This window comes from Phasianus colchicus, chromosome 4 (assembly GCF_987193195.1).
Source record: "Phasianus colchicus chromosome 4, bPhaCol1.hap1.1, whole genome shotgun sequence".
Taxonomy (NCBI): domain Eukaryota; kingdom Metazoa; phylum Chordata; class Aves; order Galliformes; family Phasianidae; genus Phasianus; species Phasianus colchicus.
In genome coordinates, this window is record NC_143439.1 from 62,119,306 (window position 1) to 62,141,675 (window position 22,370).

Sequence of the window (22,370 nt, forward strand, 5' to 3'; positions counted from 1 at the left end):
ATGAACAAATGGAGGCTGAAAATAATAGAAATGTTTCTAACCAGCAGAGGAAGAAATTTTTGGAATAGCATTCTAGTAAGAAAGAAAAAAAGATGGGGAAAAAAAGGCATTAGATCTCTCTTGACACTTTAAACCCAATATCACCCATGAAATGCAAATATCAACATTTTAAAATATATTTCTTTCATTTAATACTCCTGTTTAATTACACAGATGCATCTGGCACCCTCCATAAAACCAGCACTCAGTAAATGTTACGATATAACAAATACATGAACAGTTTTATTCAGCTGTTCCCTCGTAACACAAGAACTCATGTTCTTGAATTCTACTGTTAAATTGGAAAGTGCATAGGAAATAGGGAAAGAGACTCATTCATTATTTTTTCCACTGAGAATACTAGCTTCTGTGTATTATCATAATAGAAATACGCTGACATAAATGGATTATAGTAAAAATGTATTTGGAAACAATTAGATCTATAATAAATTGAATTGCTACTACTGGCCAACATACTTCTGTGGAGATTTGATATCTTCTTCCGCTCACCCAAGGCTATTACTTCTGATGTACATCAATATGACTACTGATTCAATTTAGTACGAAAACTACTTTACAGCAGAGTATTATAACTTTCTTACCTATTTCTTTCATAAACCCAGCTGCTCTTCTGTCAGTAAAAATGTAAACTATAAAGACAACAGCTGAAGCAAACTTGTGCATGCAATATTGAAGAAAAGTTTTCTTTTTATCATTTCTGCTTTTAAATGAAGACAGGCTTTTCGTGCAAGAATGCCATATACACTGTAAAATACTTCTTCACAGGGAAAAGCTGGGATGAAAAGTTTTCAAACAGCTTAGCCATGACACAGAAGTTTTCTTTCTGTATCAGTAATATCACTTCCAATACAAGTTTTTCAGTGTCTTAGCATTCCAAAATCATGTTATAAAGTCTTGATTCTACGTTTGTCCCCTTAATTCTCATCAATAATCATTAGTGTCTCTAGAATTTCCTCTGAACTAGTTCACCATTTAAAGGGGAAATGATTTTAAGTTGAGGGAGGGGAGATTTAGGTTGGACGTCAGGGGAAATTCTTTACAGAGAGAGTGGTGAGGTACTGGAACAGGCTGCCCAGAGAGGTTGTGGACGCCCTGTCCCTGGAAGTGTTCAAGGCCAGACTGGATGGGGCCCTGGGCAGCCTGGTCTAGCATTAAATGAGGAGGTTGATGGCCCTGCATGTGGCAGGGGGGTTGGAGATTCATGATCCTGGAGGTCCCTTCCAACCCTGGCCATTCTGTGATAAGCAAAAATTCTAAATGAGAAAAGCCATTAATGGTTTTCTTTGTTTTGGGTTGTTTTTTTTGTTTTTTTTTTTTTTTGCACAGAAATAAGAGCACGGTGGGCTTATGGTCTTTTGCAAACTGAGAGAAATACACCCATTAGCCCTCTCTTCAGTGCAGTGCCATTCCCCTATTCTGCAGCTTATGTGGGCAGGGAGCCCCTCCCAAGCTGGGCTGTTCCTGCACACCTGCAGAAATGAAAAATCAGGCAAAGAAAACCTGAAGGGAAACCTGAAGGATGTTTGAGGAGCACATTCAAAGGCAACTACTCTTCTTGGAGAGGAAATCAGTGTTATGCACAGATCCACTCCCACCCAACACTTGTCATCCAAAATGAGTATCTGGAGGTAGGGTTATTTAAAACCTAGAAGCAGCTTCCCACTATTACAGAAGTTAGTGAAGCAAGGAAAGCATTGCAAACACAGCACTTGAAATAAAAAGAAAGAAACACTGAGAAATTAATCTGCTTGAAGAGAAATGTTAACACCAAGACAAGGCAATGCCCCATGCTGAGTGACTTCGTGGCACTGAGGGACATGATGGCAATGAGTTGATGGTTGGACTAAACAGTCTTAAAGGTCTTTTCCAACTTTAATGATTCTATGCTGAACAGTCACTGGCTTCAGGAGCAATTTTTAAGTACTAATTAAATAAGCATCTGTCTCTTGTGAGGGCATTTGGCAGCCATCCATCACCAGGACATGGTGGGGGATGCGTAAGGGATGGGAGATGCACTGCCACTGCAGAGGGTAGCTCAGGTTGGCTTCTCTGACAGCCCAACATTTCCACTCATGAAGATAGTTTTCAGTGACCTGACTCTAAAATAACTCACACAGACCCAAGGGGTTTGTCTGTCTGTTAAGAAGGTAGCTACTTTTCCCCAGGCTGGTGTCTGTAACAGCATCTTGAGCACTGTCATTTATGCTGTGTAATTTCACAGGCAATCTAACTCTATAATCCTTTATGGATAGTGCATCACATCAGGGCTACAGTCTATAAAAATAAATAGCAGCAATAGTAATTAATTACAGCACTTTAAGTGCACTGCTAGCCCCACTACTGTATGTCATCAGTGTTGTACTTGCACTCTACAAATATATAACACATCTCTATCTTCCCTGCTTTCAAATGAGCCTAGTGAAAGTAGATTAATTTTATGGCTGTGTGCTGTGTCCCAAGAGGCCCAGAAGATGCTGTACTTGCCATGCTGCTCCATACTACAGCAGCTGCAACACTAAAATTCACAGGTTGCCTTGTCATTCAGACAGCACTGTTTAACTTTCAGCCTGCCAAAAAACCAAGTATTTTGCTTATCAACCTACAAGCACATGTATGAAGTTGTTTTTTGTTTTTTGTTGTTGTTGTTTTTTAATATTATTTACTCTCCATCTACTTGCTTATTTATGTAAGCAAGCAGGCATCAATCCAACACAAGAGAGAGAGGTATACTCCCCAAAGACAAGAGACAGAAGAAAAAGCCAATCATAACACTACAAGCTAAGCAAAGGAAAAAACCTCTGCTTATCCAACAGCTGGATAAGTTGTCTTCCTCAGCACTGCAGTTTAAGTTCATTTCTAGTATTTCCCTTCTGTCTCTGAGACAGATCCTAGTGGCTGACTAAATCCTAAGAACAAAACACTGAATATACGACTGACATAATTTACTTTGGACAGAAAAGTAGCACTGATGCAATCTAGGAGCTCATTCTCCAAAAACTCTGTTTCTGGAACATTTTGCATGGCAACTCTGCCCATGAGAAACAATAGCAATCACCTGGCAAACTTCCACTGCTACCACTTTGACGTCAAACTGACTTGCAAGAAAACTGCAGCAGATCAGACTAATTTCCAGAGGACAACTGACTGTGATGCTGTCTTTCTGCTCCAATGCTGATGAGTCCGGGCAAGCTTTCCACAAAGGTTTTTAGGAATGCTTTCCATCTGTAAGCTTAATGGCCACATGAAGTCGGCATGTGATTATCATCTCCCACTCTCAGTCAATTCACATCTCAAATTCTTTGTCTATAGGTGAGGCAGTAGCAAGACAGAAAGAATGATGTTTAATCTATATAATCTCTGTAATTCAGTCACTCTTCCTAGGTAGAAATAATTGTATCTAAATTTTTCCATGTATACGTCCATAGTATCAAGAATACTCAACGTTGCTAATCTCCTATAGTGTTTTAGCTATGATATCTGAAATACCAACTGTAATCTCAATTCATTTTGTTACAGTCTGTGGCAAACAAATGGGAGGAGCTTGCAGCATCAGAAAGCTCAGCCAGTGTGCTGAACCCTTCCCAGCCTCCAACAGAAATAGTCAGGCAGACAGCTCTGAAGAGTAAAACCAGAATTTTCTGGACCAGATAAGATTAGAGAGAACATATCTTATCCGTCATGCAACATTTCCCCATACATGCGTAGCATTACTGAAAGCATAGCTTCCAAGCTAGCCTGCCTATTATATCCATCAATTAATTTGTGGGTACACAGTTCAGCACAGGAAAACCCTGAGAGATTCTGAGTGAACTTGAGAGACTAACAAAACATTAAAGATTCAGGTGCAATAATTAAATGAAGGAGAGTATGGGGAGTTTCCTGTGCATTATGTAATTTGATATATACACATCTAAAAATTTGAGTTAGAAAGTACACATCCATTTTCCATTCCCCCCTTGGAAAACAGAATTTCACAGTAGCTTAAAGACAATGTAATTGTCCAATAAAATCTCTTACGTGGTGTTACAGGTGAAAGAGAATACTATATACATAGATATTCGGGTGCTACCAGAACAACCTCCAGGAAAATCAGAAAATTTGTCTGCTTTATATTGATTTACTATTTTAAGGAATCATTCTGATTATTTTTTATTTACAAGCAAACTAAAGAGACTGAAGAAACACAAATAAAGAAACAGAATTATGTGCTTTCAGTCATTCTCTAACTCGTAGAACCTTTGGCTGCTCTGATAAAATACTGTTGTCATTTGCCAGGCCAATTAAGTCAGAATGCCATTGCAGGCTTTTTTCTTTTTTCTCCAAAAAAACCAATAGTTTTGCTTTACACAAAACTATTAAATATTTTCTAATTTTCCATAATCATGCTTTGGGTATCAGTTACAGGTTTGCAAATTACGTGCTTAATCTGGCTATGCACAGATATGGCAGATGGTCTGGTGTTAATGAGACATGCAAAAAGCAGGAGGTGGAATTACACTACCAGTGACAAATTTTATGCAACAGCTCTCAGGTCTCCATGCAGACTTCACCTCACCTTGGTACACTGAAATGCCCATTAAGTACTTAAGTGTGTTGATCTGTATCCCTGCTGTACTCCCCTGTGAAAGGTTGTGCTACAGACAGAAAGTTCCCCTCTGTAGAGGAAAATCTGCACTGACATCTTTTGTGTGGGTAGAAACTCTACCCTAAGAAGAGAATTCCAGGAATTCAATAGAATTGCAAGCTCTTCATGGGGATGACAATATCTAATGTAGGTTGAAGTTATGTATGCTCAAAATTGCCTCATCTGAATAATAACTTTAGCGCTTGCAAAGTTTATGTTTCCAGCCACCACTTCATTTAATGAATCTTAAGCATCATTTTTAAATGAGTTAAGAATTTCTGCACATGGCTGTATCTGTGGTTCAGATCATCCCCCAGAAGCTTCAGCAATTACTTCTTGGAAAGTCTCATCCATGTTTTTATGAGCACTGATAGCTGGAAAAAAGAAAATATCTCTCCCATTTATAAGAAAGGGAGGAAGGAGGACCTGGGGAACTACAGGACAGCGAACCTCACTCACCAGAATTTTCTGGACCAGATAAGATTAGAGAGAACATATCTTATCCGTCATGCAACATTTCCCCATACATGCCTAGCATTACTGAAAGCATAGCTCCCAAGCTAGCCTGCCTATTATATACCCACCATTTGTGGGTACACAGTTCAGCACAGGAAAACCCTGAGAGAAGGGAAAATCATGGAGTAGACTGCCCTGGAAGGTGTGTTATGGCAGGGGAACAAGCAGGTGATCTGAGACAGCCAGCACAGCTTCACCAAGAGAAGGTTGCACCTGACCAATCTGGTGGCCTGCTACGATGGAGTGATGGCATCAATGGACAAAAGGAAGACAACTGATGTCATCAACCTGTACTTCTGCAAGGCCTTTGGCATGGTCTCCCGCTGCAGCCCTGCTGAGAAGGCTTAGGTGCCTTGGTAGATGAAAAATATAACGTGAGCCAGCGGTGTGCACTTGCAGCCATAAAGGCTAACAGTATCCCGGGCAGCATCTGAAGAGGAGTAGCCAGCAGGGCAAGGAAGACGATTGACCCTCTCAACTTTGACCCTGTGAGGCCCCATCCAGAGTACTATGACCAGCTCTGGGGCCTCCAATACAGGAAAGATGTCAAGCTTTTGTAGGCGGTCCAGAGGAGGGCCACAAAGATGATCAGAAGGCTGGAGCACCTCTACTATGAAGACAGGCTGAAGGAGTTGGGCTTGCCCAGAGAAGACTGTGGGGAGAGACCTCTTTATAGCCCTCCATTACTTAAAGGGAGATTATAAACAGAAAGGAAAGCAACTTTTTACATGAGTAGATAGTGGTAGGACAAGGGGAAGATTTATATATCAGGGGGAAGTTCTTCTCTGAGAGGGTTGGAACAGGCTGCCCAGTGAGGTCGTGGAGGCCCTGTCCCTGGAGATGTTCAAGGCCAGGCTGGATGGTACCCAGGCAACCTGATCTAGTGCTTGATCGAGGAGTTGGCAAATATATGCCTTGAAAACAAAACTTTTGCTGAAGTGTTGTGAACTGTGTATCACCAAGGCATTCAGGACTAGAGAATGTTCTTCATGAATACAAAGAAAGGTTGCAACTAACGAGTATGTGACTAAAACAACAGAAAAATTATGAATTACTCTGTGATAGTGAGAGTTCAATAACTGATTTTTTTCATATCTAATAAACACAATTTATAACTGAGTTGTTTTTAGGAAGTTAATAATTAGCAATTTTAAAAGTTTAAATTTAAAAATCTCAGAACCACGATAGAGAAAAAAACACTGCACTAGATCACTTTTACAATAGCAGAAGTATAAAAAGTGTAAAAAAATATTTTTTTCAGTGATATACAATGTAAAAATAGTATGACATTGCTAAGTCAGCTCCACACCTACCATGCTGTTGGAAATGTAGGTTTTTTCATATTATACCAAATTAGAGTGCTCTGGGATTATAAGATCTTAAAGAACTTGGGAAGCATGAGCACACTGCTGAGTACCTGATAACAAGAGCCACCACATTTCATCCCAGTGCCCGAGATACTACACATGCCACCGATCACCACTGCTTTTCCTAAAGTTGGCACTCAGAAATCTTACTAGTGAGTTTCCCGTAAATTACTCTCATTCTGAAACATGAAACCCCTCCACGATGTCCAAACACCAGTCCCTCAGATTACACAGCACTGTTTTCAGCACACTTATTTATATCCTAGCAGATGCGTTTGATCTAACAGACAGATCACTCCTACTACCAAGTTACTTGCTGTTTTTAACCTTTTCACTGAATATCCTGTTTTAGACCTTCAGAACAAATGATATGAATTCAGAATGCACTGTATGTTTTCATGAAAAAAGCATGTCTGCAAGGGCTTTACTGATGGTATAAAAATCCAGTCCAGGGCTCTTTCACAATTCCTAGGAAGCTGTTGTGTCACAAGAAACATTGACTCATCTATCCAACTCCAGCTGAAGATATGAAACATTCAGGTTAACTAACCAAATAAACAAAAACAAAAATACATGGGGAAAAAAAAAAATGCACTTGAACCTGACCAGCCATGCTTACCATCAAAGACTGTAAGTGCATCAGACAGCAATTCAGGGAATTTGATTAGGTGTCGAGCAACATGACCTACAAAGACATTCACAGTGAAGCTGGCATAGAACAATGGCCACATCAAGCTTACTTCATTTCACTGAATATGGAATCAGTTAAGGACAGATAAGAAGCGATGGCTCATCTTACAGATAAGTTTTGCAGGATTTCCCCATTTAATGAAGGTGTATGCTGAGAATTTTTGCATGCAGAAAAATCTACAGACACACTATTGATTTTCTGCTATTTGTTCTGCTAGAGTGACTATATAAAATACTGTAAAATATGTTTTCTGCTTCTATATAAAGCTATAACACCCATATTATGCATACCCCTTATTTGGGCTTTGATTCAGACTTCCAAGATTTCCTAAATACTGTGTTTGACATAGGTTAAAGCTACTTTGGAAATGCTAGGATCCAACAGCTATTACACCATAGAAAAACAATAACTGAGAAACACTTCTAGAACATGTTAATTTCTATCTTTATAAAAGACCAAAGAGGTTATTCAATAGACTATTCACCTCTCGCATCTACAATTTTACATTAGTGCCTCTAAGGGCTTGCTAAATTATGCTGTTGTAAATGAGCACCAGGTGAGAAATTGCCTAATACAACATGCTGTCTGAGAAGCAGTCCTGACAGGCACTCTCAGACAGAACTAGACATCTCAATTAGGTTGAGTTTGATAGTCTGAACTGTCAATATTTTATCACCTCTTCTTATTTTCCTTGCTTTCATTACAGCAGTAGGAAATAATATGGGAATTTGCAAATAAAGAAACCAAAGCTTTTGAAGTCTAACAAATAAAATATTTGCCTTGTATTTCAAAGCCATTTATTTCTAATATGTGCTTTTATCAACCTGATTAAAGTGGAAAAAATTATCAAGACTGAGCTAAACAATTCCATGTGGTACTTGATGGCGCATTCCCTACAGCATTTTACTAGCAGATTACTTGTGCACCTTAACAATAAATAATGGTATATGAATTAATATGAGGATAAGCATTATTTCTGACTGAGCAAAACTAACAGGTCTTCACAGAATTGCCAGTAGAATTTTTTATCTGGGTGCGTATCTCACATTCTGGAATAAGTACAAGAATCAATCATCACTTGACAACTTTTCTCAGATTTCTTTAGAAGCTTTATCAGGGAAGATTAGAAAGAAATTGATGGAAATGGGTGCTTTTTTTTTTTACTAACCTTCCTTAGTTTTGGACAGTTACATAATTTAAATAAGAAAGGTGCCTACATACATGCTATTACCATTCTGATCATTTCTGGAATTCACAATCATTTAGGAGTGTTCGAACTAAGTGATCTTTGAGATCCCTTGCAACCCAGGCCATTCAATGATTGTTATAGGAATAATAAGATGACAATATGGCAGTATAGAAAACTACCTTTCACACCCTAAAAAAAAATAATTAAATATCTACATCCAGAACTCCAGCACTATCCAATAAATGATTTCACAGTTCACACACATTCAAAATAGTATATGTGACTTCTTTCTATGCAATATCATTTGTGACACAAAGTCATTTAAAAAGACTTCCAGTACTTCTAGACAGCTCTCAAGACATGTTTAACTGTACTTCTTCATAGTCCCTTGGCTAGTTTATGGTCTTCAACCTCTACACATGTGAAAAAAAAAACCCAACAATTTTCTGCAGGCTTACATGTAACTTGAGCAAGGTTATCTGACAAAGGCTATGGAGTGGTTTAATAAGAAGGCAGTCAACCTAAAAACAAAAGATATATAGCTCTTCCAGACCACTCCTAGGATTACTCATCCTGGGACAGTCCTGCTGCTACACTTGGACAGGCATGCCTTGTCGAGGTTGCAGACTAAGCAAGGGGGGCAAATTGCATTGCTGAATACCTTCAAATTTATGCATCCCCAGGAGGAGTCAACTGTAACACAAATACATTCACAGGGTAGTCACCCTGCCCATGCACAAAGGCCCTGGGCAACCTGATCTAGCAGTGGATGTTCCTGCTCATTGCAGGGGAGTTGGACTAGATGGCCTTCAGAAGTGCCTTCCAACTCTAAGTATTCTATGATTCTATGACCAGTGGCATGACAGAAGAGGGGCTCAAAAAGGGGTTTATGGCACAAATCTCTTCTCCAAGTCTAAAAAGATGTAAATGGTCAACTACTGATCAAGAGACTTGAGCACTTTTTTTTTTTTTTTAAATCCTAGCACATCAACTATTTTATTTATCCACTGATTTAAGCATATGATTAAACACTGAAATCAAATTTCTCTAACAAGATTTTTTTTCCCACTACACTATATAGCAAAATATATGTTCAGTGCTCTGTTCTGTTTCTAATCTCATCTCACACAACAAGATAAATCCATATCAGAAAGTAAGTTGAGGTTCTCAAGTAACATATAAAACCAGAAGTAAAATAAGAACAGATACCAGAAGCATGTTAGCTAATTGATGGAGGCCCTTGAAAAGTGATAAAACAAACAATGACTTTCTAACAGTGAGAGGGAAGAAATAAAATATAAATCCATATGTGCAAAATTTGTGCTTAGCAAAAGACTTAATACCAAGATGGTATCTAGCCACACATCTCTTATATTATCTCCCATGCTAGTTCGGAGTTCAGTGTGGCTGACAAAACCACCCAACTTACTGCTTATTAATACAGTGGGGTGATTTTTAATTCTCATTTTATTAGAGGTCTGCCTGAAGTGAATAAACTACTACTTATTTCTGTTAGGTAGGTAGGAACAATACAGCTTCTACAGTACCACAGTACCTTTTTTTTTTTTTGAACAGTGAAAAAAAAGTCTCAGCACTGTCTAGATTGGTCATCAGTGAAAGTTTCAGACTCAACTTGCTGCATTTGTGGGTGATCTGGCAGCCCACAAAAGTGGATGAAAATGAAATGAAAACATGAATACCTAGTTTTGTATGGTTCCTCCCACAGGACTTGTCAGTTTATTGTGTCAGATCTGTATAAAAATGGGCTTGGGTCTCATTAAGGTAATTATATACAGCACATACCAGTAGGTTACTGATACTTCATGCAGAAAACAAGACTGCTGAATAGCAGATTATCTGCTCTCCTACTGAGCTGGGTCTGCAAAACTAATTTGATAATAAAGTTAAACAAAAGGACAGGTGACTTAAAAGAGAAAAATGTGTGGGCTGTGTACTGCTTTAAATACCATTCTGGTTCTGAATAGGCAACCCAAATATTTTTGCTAAGACAGCACACTATGCTTACATTTCTTTCTGTGTATTTTTGCAAATAATCCAATTAAGGAGCTGGACGTTTAATACACCTATCTTACTCAGAAAAGACTGACTCAGATACTGAATGTGATACAGTTTGTTCTATGCTATCTATAAAAATTTCCATGTAGCTGACAGGATGAATTTTTTTTCTGATTGGTTCCTCTAATATCCACCTCCAGTCCTTTGATCAGATTTTCAGCAGCATTAAAGAAATACTGCTTGGTAGATATGTGCAATATAGGAATTATTAAACTTTGATCTAGCAGTAACTAGCTGTTATCATTAGCAAATCACTTCGTGACATTTCTTGCACACTTCTCCTACGTTTGTCCCTCTAGGCTGCTCCTATCCTGAGGAGTTGCAGTCACTTGGGAATAGCTGCATCAACACAGCTGTGACCAGAGTCACATTTGTATTTCTAAGTGGTGTTCCAAGAATGGATAAATGCCATTTTATGTACAGCTTAGTGATGAAGTAAGTAGGGTATCCAGTAAACGTCAGATAACATTCTACTCATTTGTATGCTAAAAAAAGAATTAGAGCTTCCAGGTAATCTTCCATGCACCTACATAAGGCATGTCTATCTATTAATCCCCAGTCTCTTTGCAAGACACTCACTACTTCCACCATCTGCAACACATCAAAATTAGATCATTTCCAGTTGCCATTCTGGAATAATCAAAGAGCTAAGCCCCCAGAATGGAAAAGCAGCCAGTGGGTTTCAGGCATCACAGTGACATAAGGCCATCTGAAAAAATGAGGCAATAGCTTACCCACTGAATACAACAGAAAACTGGAAGAGAGATAACCTCCAAGTTTCTCCCAGCCCAACACTATGCTTCACTATCACTTCTACCAATCTTCTCTTATTCAGGTCCCAGCTGCACAGTAAACCCTATAGTTTCATATCCATTCAAAACATATCTCACTTTTAGGATTTAAGATGTTTACAGTTCTACAGTAAGCAACTGTACATTTTACAGTAGATTCTTTCAGACGTGGATTGCATTGCAAAATATTTTTATGAAGTTTCCAGTACCATGAAGTCATATCACCAGTGTTAATGCACTATTTATAGTAACAGCTGTTATAAACACTTACCTTTGCAAACAAAGCACTTAATATGGAAATATTTGTTCTGAACTCTCAAAACTTCTCCTTTGCATGGTTTTCCACAGGTATTGCAGAGAATTGCAGCACTTGATGGCTTCTCCAGTTGGCTGTGTACAGCCTGCGGTTGTGAAACTGCAGGAAAAACAAAAGGTAGAAGGTTTTAAAGGCCATGAGATACATAACTGCAAGAAAAACATCTTCTTTAACACCTACAAATAATGGCATTTACTACTCAGAACAAATCATGTCACGTGGATCAAACAGTTTTAACTTATAGTGTTAGTTGGCATAGGAGAAAAGATCACCTAAACAAGCCAAGACTCTTCTTCTGTAACATTCAAATCTCACGCCTGCAAACATTTAAATCATAATATGAATTACAGAAGAAAGAATCCAGATATTCAAGACTCGAGAGATTCTGCCTAAATTCCAAGAAATGCTTTGTGGCATGTTCTTTTCAGGAAGTCAAAAATTATAGGTGAAAGCTATTGTTTTCATGCAAAATACTGTTAATTAGATTCAGAACTATTACACTGAGTTATTGCAATTCAAAGCAACTGCCTTTTTAATTGATGTTAAGATAGAAATACATTTGTAAATGTTTTGAATTTATACCTCAAAACATTAACATGTCTATAAATACAGGTGTGTAAGGTGTTTAAGTAATCTATTTTATTTAAAAAAAAAGATTTCAAGAGATTATGTTCATCGAGATTAATAAAACATGAAATGAATTAAAAATTTGCTGCCATCTTGTGATGTAAATTAGAAATTGCATTTCTTGGACTTTTAACCATATAAGTTGATATTCCAACATATTATGCAGAACAACTGAGATACAACCATATTCTTGCAATTCTGCTGCTGTACATGCATGATTTTTTTTTACTGCAATGTACTAAGCAAGTATCTAGAGAGCCAACATCAAGTCTATTAACTGTAATGAAGCTGTACTACAACTCAGCTTTTTTTTGTAGATGAACAAAAACTAGTAACAGAATAATTTAAGACAAACATGAAGTAAATTACATGGTCATTCTTTAATGAAGCATGTTTACTCTAAGGTTGGATTGCTTATTTCAAAGTGATTTTTAAATATATGGGTTTTTTTTTTTTTTTGGTGTTTTTTGTTTGGTTTTTTTTTTTTATGCAATTACTTGAAAATAAACTTAACAACATTGAGCAATTTCTCACAGGCCGCTACACAAGGTGTGAATAGGAATCAGATGCATTTCCCTTTCAACATTTAATCAAAGGACAATGATGCTGAACTACCCTTTTCTACAATTAACATTGAAAAATCCATCTGGAATTAGATTTCTCTGTAAGAGTGCTGCCTCATGATTAATAAATTTATAAAAAGCTGATTTAAACTCAGATTAACCAGTATCTTTAGATTCTATTACTATAGCAACATCAAAGTATTTCAGGAGAAAATTTAAAAAAAGACTTCCGGAAAAAAAAAAAAAAGAAAAAAGATGGAGAAATGATGATTTATTTTAACAAAAAGACAATTTAAAAAAAAAAACACAGTAATGTCTGAATCTGCACCATCTGTAGGGTTGAGGCTCTGATGGTACTGCCACTATAAGCATATATTATAAGAAATGGTATCAAAATCTGTAATGGAGCCCCCATTCAGTTCTGTTTGGGAATGTCTGTTCTTGCTGCTCTTTTTCTATTCACACCCCTCAACTCCACCACCCAGACAGAATCATAGAATGGCCTGGGTTGAAAAGGACCACAATGATCACCTAGTTTCACCCCCCTGCTATGTGCAGGGTCACCAACCACCAGACCAGGCTGCCCAGAGCCACATCCAGCCTGGCCTTGAATACCTCCAGGGATGGGGCATCCACAGCCTCCTTGGGCAACCTGTTTAGGTATGTCACCACCTTCTGGGTGAAAAACTTCTTCCTGATATCTAACCTAAACCTCCTCTGCATCAGTTTAAAACCATTCCCCCTTGTCCTATCACTATCAACCCATTTAAACAGCCATTCCCCCTCCATATCCATAAACATAAAGAAGTCACTATTTCAGTAGGATGTTCAGCCTCCCCATGCAGTCTTCAGTGGCAGTTTCTGGCAGTTTTGTCCAAATTGAGTAGACTCTACTTCCATAAGCAGAAAAGGTATGTGTTCATTTTTTATACCAAGGAGATGCACAGAACTGAGTTGCTTATCACATTATTCACCATCCTCTAGCAGTCTTCTTTATCTGATGAAATTGCTTATTTTCTGACTGTCAAAAAGTCCTGCTCAAAGCAACATGAACTTTGGAACTACTACCTAAGCCCTGGTTGTAATTAAATACATATCCAATATAAACAACACAGCACAGCCAGCAATTAGGAGCTTACAGAAAGGCAAATGCCCAATCTTACACAAACAGCACAAAGTTCAAGCTAATAATTATTCCCCAGGAGAATAATGATGAAACTTTCAACTTCACAGTGTTCAACTTATGACATAAAAATTTTCTCATTACTGCATCCTGTCCCCAACTATCCTCACTGAAATAATGGAAGAACCATTTCTGTAAGAAATTGAAACAAAGCATTTTCTTGAGCTACATAGTACAGGAGCATCTTGCAGCTGTGGAGAAAAAGGATTCTCCCTCCAAAACTGTAAAGAAGCATCAAATTTATAGTATTTAATTCAAAGACTAGACTTGAAAAGAGCTGACTGCATCCAGATCATGTTGGCCTAGAACAGGGTTACAGAGGTGCTGGATAAACTGGCAGGGAGCCATGCCACAGCCTGCAAGAACAAACTGATGGCTCCTTACTGGAGTCAATATATTGTCTCTTTTCAGAGAAAACTTCACTTTTCTTCTTCGAAGTGCTTAAACATTCTGTCTGTGCACACGCAGAACTGCCCACTTCCACCCTTCCCTCTCATTTTTTTCCATGTCAAACATGTTTTAGTACCTCACTACCCTCATAGAGACGAATTTCCTCCAAATATCTAATCTAATCTTTTAGCTTAAAGCTATTACCCCTTGTCCTATCACTACACTGATAAAGAGTCCCTCCTCAGTTTTCAGGTAGATCTCATGCAGGTACCAGAGGGATGCCATCAGGTCTCCCAGAGCCTTCTCTCCTCCAGGCTGAACAAGCCCAGCTCCCTCAACCTGTCTTTGTGGAAGAGCCCGAGTCCACAGAGAGCCACATTATCACTACAAATCTCTGCCAAGGTGCCCCTGAGCACCCCACATTAACCCCCTGGCACTAGGTTATGTTCCTAGTATGTGTAATGTTGGCTGCACCCTTCTGGCACTGAGAAAGCATAATGCCACCTGCCCACTCTCTTGCTGCGTATCTGGCAGTTCAATGCTGCACATCTGTGCTTCTAAAAACAACATAAGAATTCTGCATTATATTTTCTTATCAATGTATAGAATAAAAAAACTCAGATATAAAGTAAATTATAAGAAAGAACACTTCAGATGAATAATTATTTTACTTTCCTCTCAGTTCAGACCTAAACTAACCAGTGTTTCATACAAACAACTAGGAATGCAACGTCACCGGGCTCACTGTACAACTATACTTTTGAAGACTGTTTAAATAAATATTCTTTCTTCTAAGAAAATGACACAAAAATGATAGATTTGTTTATACTTGAAGACTATTTTAAAACATATTGTGCTTCATGTCCAAATAGCAATGATTGATACAACTCTGAAAAACTGTATTAAACACCTTAAAATTTTAACTTCGAGTGTAGCTTGAGTCATTTACCATATATTCACATGGTAATTTTTACCATTCCGCTTTCATGCCTTTATATATCTAAATCAGTCTTCAAAGGAGACATTGCAATTAACATATTTAATGAGTAAAATAGTGAATTAATGATGAAAGGAAGTGATCTGAGACAACTCATCTGATCCCGACTGACTTAAAAGCTCATTAAAAATTAAAACATTACACTATACCTTGGATTGCAGAATTGAATGAAAACAAATTTCTTCCTAAACTTTAAATGACTCTGTCTGGAAATATAAATGAATGCCTGATTTTCCAATTTTTGCCTCCTCCCACTTTCACAGCATTCAGCTCCAGCAGAGAGATGTTTTTTTTAAAGTGTACGATATGATACATTCCTCAGATAGATTTGCTTCTATGCTGTTTGCTCCCAATGAATGCACTTGCTATATGCACTATGAGGAAAAAGATTATGGTATCACACATTATTAAAGCTGCATTACACACGTTAGTGCAACTGTAAAATGATGTTTTCAGTGGGTTTATGTCATTCCAAGCTTTACTCGTTTATATTGACATTCTTCATGCTTAATGTTCTCAAGCTCAGTTCTTTATGGAAAATTTCAGGCAAATTGCTTAAGCTTTTTATAAGTAGAACAGGATAAAACAGATTGTTTGTCAGTGTTAAAAAGGAAGAACAGCATCTTGATTTCAGAAGTACTTTGGAGTAAAGGCTGAAGCCTGGCAAGGAGATGGACATCGTGACAGATACACAGCTCTATGAAAATCTCAAGTATGAGGTCAAAAGAAACCCTCCGAACAAACCCATCTCACTCAGCACAGCTGGACTAGGATTCAGCAGCAGAGAGGACTGCAGATGAGGTACCAGGGCTGAGGGAGAGACCTGGCTGAGACAGGAGTGTTTTGGAAGTAGCACTAAGGAAGTTGATGGCAGCAGCAGAAAAGAAGATTCATGAGTCCCCTGGTCATGCTCTGCTCTGGAGCCTGGAACAGAGAAATCTAATCCTTGGCAAAAAAATCCTGTCTAGGACTGGCCCATGCAGATGACAGCAAGCCACTCTGCTACCAGACTGTCTTTTAGCCAAATGACAGAAATCTTCATGGAAGATTGCAAGCCCTATGGAGAAACATATGGCTCAAAACTGCACAAATTGACATAGTCCTAATGTTTTTTTGGTTTTTTTTTTTTCAGTTTCACACCTTTCATTATGACACAGCACAAGGACCCACAGAAGCCATTACTGTGCTTAGAAACGAAGCCCTGAGAAGTTGAAAAGGGTTATGATTAGGAATATACATTCAACCTCAATTAGACCTCAAATATGAATTTTCCTTTTAAGGACTTTCACCTGTCCAGTATATGGACAAAAATAAGGCTACATCTCTCATTTATTCCATATTACCTAACCTGTTCCAAAACAAACAAAAAATAGTGTATGAGATTTCCTGCTCTTGGTCACTATAAAAGCCTGAAATAACAATGGACCTAATTACACAATTTAATAACTGGTGTGACAGGTGCTTGCTGTTCTCTGATACAGACATTTTAAAGAGAATCATGAAATAAACAAAAAGGTGTAATTTGAATGGATAGACAACGCTGATAGGAATAAATATTCCTAAAGAACAGATTTTAGCAGTCTCAACAATTACCTCTCAATTCAGGGAAAACACTATTTCTTCAAAAAGATTATTTGATGGATGGTGTAAAACAAGAGCCAGAAGATGCAGATAAAAGGAAAACAAGAGAAAGTGGGAGAATCTGTTGTGGTGCAGAAGTGATTCTCCTCTCCTGTTGTTTTTGTTGTTGTTGTTTTGTTTGTTTTTGGTGCTGTTTTGGTGATTGTTTATTTTAGCTCCCATTCTTTAGGTTGGGTACAAAAGGGGCAATCCTTTCACCTTGGGTCCATGTAGATGCACTACAGTGCACCTACAATAACAACTCTCCATCAGAAATAAAACTACAAGACTTTTCCCTCAAAAACTATCAGCACAATTGTCTCCCTAAGTACATTCAGCAAGAACATTCCTTCTTCACAACCCATCCATTTCATGAGAGAGAAACTTTTCGCTTGAGGAAAAGAAAAAAAAGAAAAAAAAAGAAAAAAAAATCTAGAATGTTACTAATGCCTTATATTACCAATATCAGCTATTTAGTAGGTAAAAAAGGCCTTTGGCATTTTCAAGCAAAGTACAAGGCTACATTCCAACTCCAAACTAAAAACACACATTATCGTTAATAATCATGAATAATAATGAATATTATTCCACACAACTGGATTAAAAAAAAAATTATCTCAACAGACTTAACACCAAAACTTGTCATGTCTACAGCTAGAGATTATTCCCGAAAAATCAAACAAATAGGAGAAAAAAAATACGATTTACTCACTAAACATCTGGGAAACAGGACAGTAGCACTGATTCTTGAAATCCTGTTTCTTAGAATTTGGGGAGGACATGGTTCAGGAAAGCCTAGAGAGGAATTTAATTTGCGATCTTCTCTGAGCAGGATTAGAGGAGAATCAGATGAGAATTAGAGATTGGAGCTCAAGTTGTTATTTTGTCAAACATTTTTGGTGTTGTCTCAATCAAAATATGTAGGGCTGGATGCAAAACCACCAGATGAAAGGCAAGGAAATAAGCACTGAAGCGCCCGTAAATATCCTGTTAGGCACTATTTGTGGTTTTAGGTGCCTGAAGCTGCCCTGCTGCCTCCCTGCCTCGTGTTTGGATGTAAAACGTAGTGACTAGGAGCACCTTTAGTGCTGGCATAGGCTCAGGGATAGTAAAAGAGTAATAAGGTAGTACACAGTGTTTGGAGAACTGTGTGTGCACGAGCTAAAAATTTCCCTTAGACAAAGAGTTTTGTTTTGTTGTTGCTTTTTCCCCTAAGAAGTTGTGATTCATTACAGAGCACTGTGGGGGCGTGAGATCTTCATGGTTCTGCAACAGCACATTAAGTATCTGGAAGCTGCCTGTTTTAACACATTTTCCAATTTGCGATTTGTGTTACAACCCTTTTTCAAGATAACGTGTTTGCATGCTTAACAATGCCTTCTTGTTACCACATCTTCTGCTTCCGTACATCACAACAATGCGGACAGTTCACAAGGGGAAAGACCAAGGACGCTTTCCCTTGTATTTCAGCTGTGCGTGGCCAAGCTGTGCCCACCCAGAGCTCCAGATTGAGCTGCCCTCCCAACGGGGCTTTGCTACACCAGCTGGGTACAGGTGCTCACTGCTTCTCCCTGCCCTACAGCAAAAGGCTATTGCCCTACACAACAGGCTATTACTGCTCCCATCTCTTAGTTCATATTCCATAGGTCAGGCAATTCAGCAAATCCAATCCATCTTTATGCAGTAGGTCCCTATTTAGTTAAACTCACTAACATGGTCTAAAAAGCTAAAGTACATCCATTTGAAATTCGTGTTCCTTTTTGAACCATAAACCTGCTGGTATTGTTTATAAACAACAGCTTGCACAGTGCCTTTGGCACAACGGAGAGGACAACATGCCTTTTCCAGCACATCCTAAGGATCCAAAATCAAATAAAAAAAATCTACAGCTGACACAGGACAGCAGGCAGTTAGCATGAAGACTGAAGTGACCCATGATTTTTCTGCTAATTTATGGCACCAGAAACGAACAAGAAGTGTTATCCAGCACAATGCAAAGCAACACAAACATGTAAGATAAGCAATATAGCACAAGCACTCAGCACACAAGAAGTCCAAATCTCACCATATGCTTAATGCAAAATTCACATCACAGAAACAAGCTTAGCACAAGCTAACCTCCTGCCCTCATCATTGTAATAAAATATTTACCAAATGCAAGTGCAGCTAGAGAGAGATGTCTGCTGAATTTTAGGAACTGCTACTGCAGCAAGAGAAGGGCTATTTTTATATGACTTCTAGTAAGACTGCAGTGAGAAATCTGCATAAAGGAATAAGGTCTTCTTTTTCATTACAATCTAAGTCTAAAGCATGATGAAGTCTTCTACTACGACGTATTTACCTAATATTTTAAAAAATCAGAATTTTTCCGATTGAGCTGTTACCTAACAAGTGCCAATATCATCATAACTTCAAAAATCTTAGTATAATTGCATGAACATAAAGCATAATCTGAAATAAATGTTTAAACACCTTTCTTTATAGCATTTCCAGGTAAACCCCAAATAACTATTCCCACAACAGCACCAGTGATTTAGTGACGGCACTTCCAGGCGAAAAACAACTTGTTTCAGATCTGTGCTCCCCAGAACCCACAGTCATCCCACCATACCTGTATCCTCCGGCATGCCTGCATTAACCCAGCTCTACCAGGACAGTGACAGGGGCAATCCCAACATGTGCTTCAATGTCCTGGGGGCAGGCAGTGGGACAAGCAGGCTCTGTGGCAGAGCTGCTCCGGCACAAGTGCGGCTGTGGCTCAGATGACTCCTGCAGCACCCACGCACAGGCGGGAGGCGAGCCAAAGCCTCATGTAAAAATAGCACCCAGCAGAAAGCTGAAGGTTTGCACGTCCACACGGCATCCACTGGTGGTCCACCTCTGGCAGGGACATGAGAGGAGCACCTTTCATTTAGCACTGTAGGGGTGGCACCTCGGAAAAAAAGGCTTAAAGAAGGAAAAAACTTCAAACTGTCAGGCCAGAAATGAAAAACATAGTCAGCTGATAAGCTAAAAATATGGAATCTGGCATCAGAGGGGAAATGCCTCCAGCTGTCCCCCTTGGTACAGGCTGTCCCCATGCCCTGTCACCATGGGCAGGAGGGCACGGCACTGATTTCGGAAGGAGATGCTGAGAGCTTGCCTCTCTCCAGAAGGCAATCACTGTGATAACTGGCAGCCAAAGATTTGTCCCCTGCTAGCTCATATGGAGTTGGGACTGCGCATCGCTGGAATAACAGTGATGCATTGAGCTATTTAAAGCAATACTTGCTTGCTCAGTTAGCATGTGAATGCTCTGTTAGGGTTAAAAACCTGTAGCTCTTGCTTTAGACTGACTTTGTGTGAAGGCAGAAAGGTAGTCCGTACACTGGGAAGAGACCAATGGCTTCAAGAGCAGCCTGGGTAAACTTGAAACGAAGTGCTGGGACACAAACAGGGCTGCATTTCCCTTCTACATGAAGATTTTATTATTTCTTGCAACCTTTGTTGGCTTCAAAACACTCCCCCCTCCTCCCTTGTTTCCCATCCTCTCCAGTCACTGCCTGCTTCAGTTACAAAGCAGCCAAGGAACAGCTTCTTTCTTTCAGCAAACAAAAACTGCTCAGGGGTGTAAATGTGAAAATAGCATCTGCAGCACATTATGCAGCACTTTGCACAAGAGGCAAAGCAAGTTCACCGCACTGTGCAGATTAAAGAACATTTTGCACTGAATCTTGTTAACAATCTATTGAATCAATAGCTGAATATAGGATTAAGGGTGGTTCTCCACTGGCTTCAATAGTCAATGGCAAATCTTTTCATAGGAAGTTCAATAACTTCCAATCTCCACAAAGAAAAAAAACTAGCAACATATCAAACAATTTATTTTTTAAAGCTTGAAATATAGCTTGCTTTTGATTGAAAAAAAAAAAAAGAAAAGAAGATTTGTGTAAAATAAAGCAAAACTTTTAGTTAGAATGATGCTTAGTGAAAGTCATAAGAATTTCTTTAAGCTCTTATAATTCACTATGGACAAACTGTTATAAACACTATATAAGGAAGAGAGTGGAGTCATTCTTTTTTTTGAAGAAACCATCAATGCTTCAAAAGTATTAACATGCAATTATGATCAAATCTGAATGTATTTCTTGAGGATCAGTCAGATGGTTCTCACACAAATGCCGATCAACAAATACAGCAATGAGTAAGTCTACCAAATTTCCAGAATGTTGTTCTTTAGTTTTTTTCTTTACACTAAGAGTACTTACATTTCTTAAGAGATAAATAAGAAAGCATTTTTTGTTTGTCCAGTGCTGACTATTGGAAAAGGCATAGGCTGTCTATACCGATAGCTGAAGAGTTCTGACCTAGAGATCTCTGTGCTCTCCCTGGCACACAAAGTCCAGAGCTTCCTAGGGATGCTGACTGACATGGTCTGGGACTAAGCAGATCTAAAGATTTCCACTCCGGAACACAAATTCTGCATGCTGAAACCACTCCAGCTTCCAAACAACACAATGAACTATTTGTATTTGGCCTCCTGTGCTTTTCCCAGAGGCTACTTCATCTTGGCAGAGATGCAGAAGGCACTCTGCTGAATAGTACTGCTCAGGAGAAAGGTAAATTAATAGACAGGAAAAGCAAAAGAGCTGTACTGCAGCCTTTCCCTCCATTTGCCAAACCCTCTCCTTTGCAAGGATAAATACTGTACAACCCACATTTTGGTACAGGGCAATCATAACACGAGGACAATATTGGTGGTAGATGGACAGTTGGACTAAATGATCTTTGAGATCTTTCCCAACCTTAATGATTCTATGATAACACAGTTGAACAGTGCACTAATTTGCATTTACAATTCTGCTTGTAAGCTTAGAGCCTCTCCTGAGGTCTCATACTTGGCTATGGAGGAGGTAGGCTCCTACATCAGTAGCTGTGAGGATTGTGTTGCAGTGAAACTTCAACACTAGGATCTGGCTTCAGGGACACAACCCGGCTGACCAGTGCTTCACATTTCAGCAATCCACTGACAATGGAAGGCAATGGCAAGTAGTAAATGCTTGCAACAAAAGCCATACAGATACTGACTGCTGATGCACATGATCCATAAAGCATTATAGTCTTAACTTCTCACATCAACTCAAGCCAAATACCTATTATAATGCAAACAGCAATATATTGTCCTTGCTATAGGAAAGAGGAGGCCCTTGACTCCTCATGCAACTTCAAGTCCAGTTCTGGTAGGCATAGCCTTGCCCTCACTGCATCCTCACCACCCTTCTGCTTTAGGTTTTGTTTCAACAAAGATACATAGCCGAGGTCAGTGCCTTTACTGATGGCTTTCCAAACGACAGCCAGTCAGTTTAGCAACAAATCCAGGC

The 22,370-nt window shown here is 38.8% G+C and overlaps 1 protein-coding gene across 7 annotated transcripts in view; it reads right to left on the reverse strand.

The window, feature by feature from the left end:
* The window catches only part of ABLIM2 (actin binding LIM protein family member 2), a 140,417-nt gene that overhangs the window by 91,272 nt on the left and 26,775 nt on the right, over positions 1-22,370 (reverse strand). For 6 of the 7 annotated variants that reach the window (XM_090139710.1, XM_090139712.1, XM_031588332.2 and 3 more), the window contains exon 2: positions 11,586-11,729. In XM_090139710.1, coding sequence (XP_089995836.1) covers positions 11,586-11,729 — 144 coding nt within the window. Of the gene's footprint in view, positions 1-11,585; positions 11,730-19,621; positions 19,959-22,370 lie in introns of those variants that run through there. The other variant, XM_090139708.1, reaches the window with a different exon arrangement.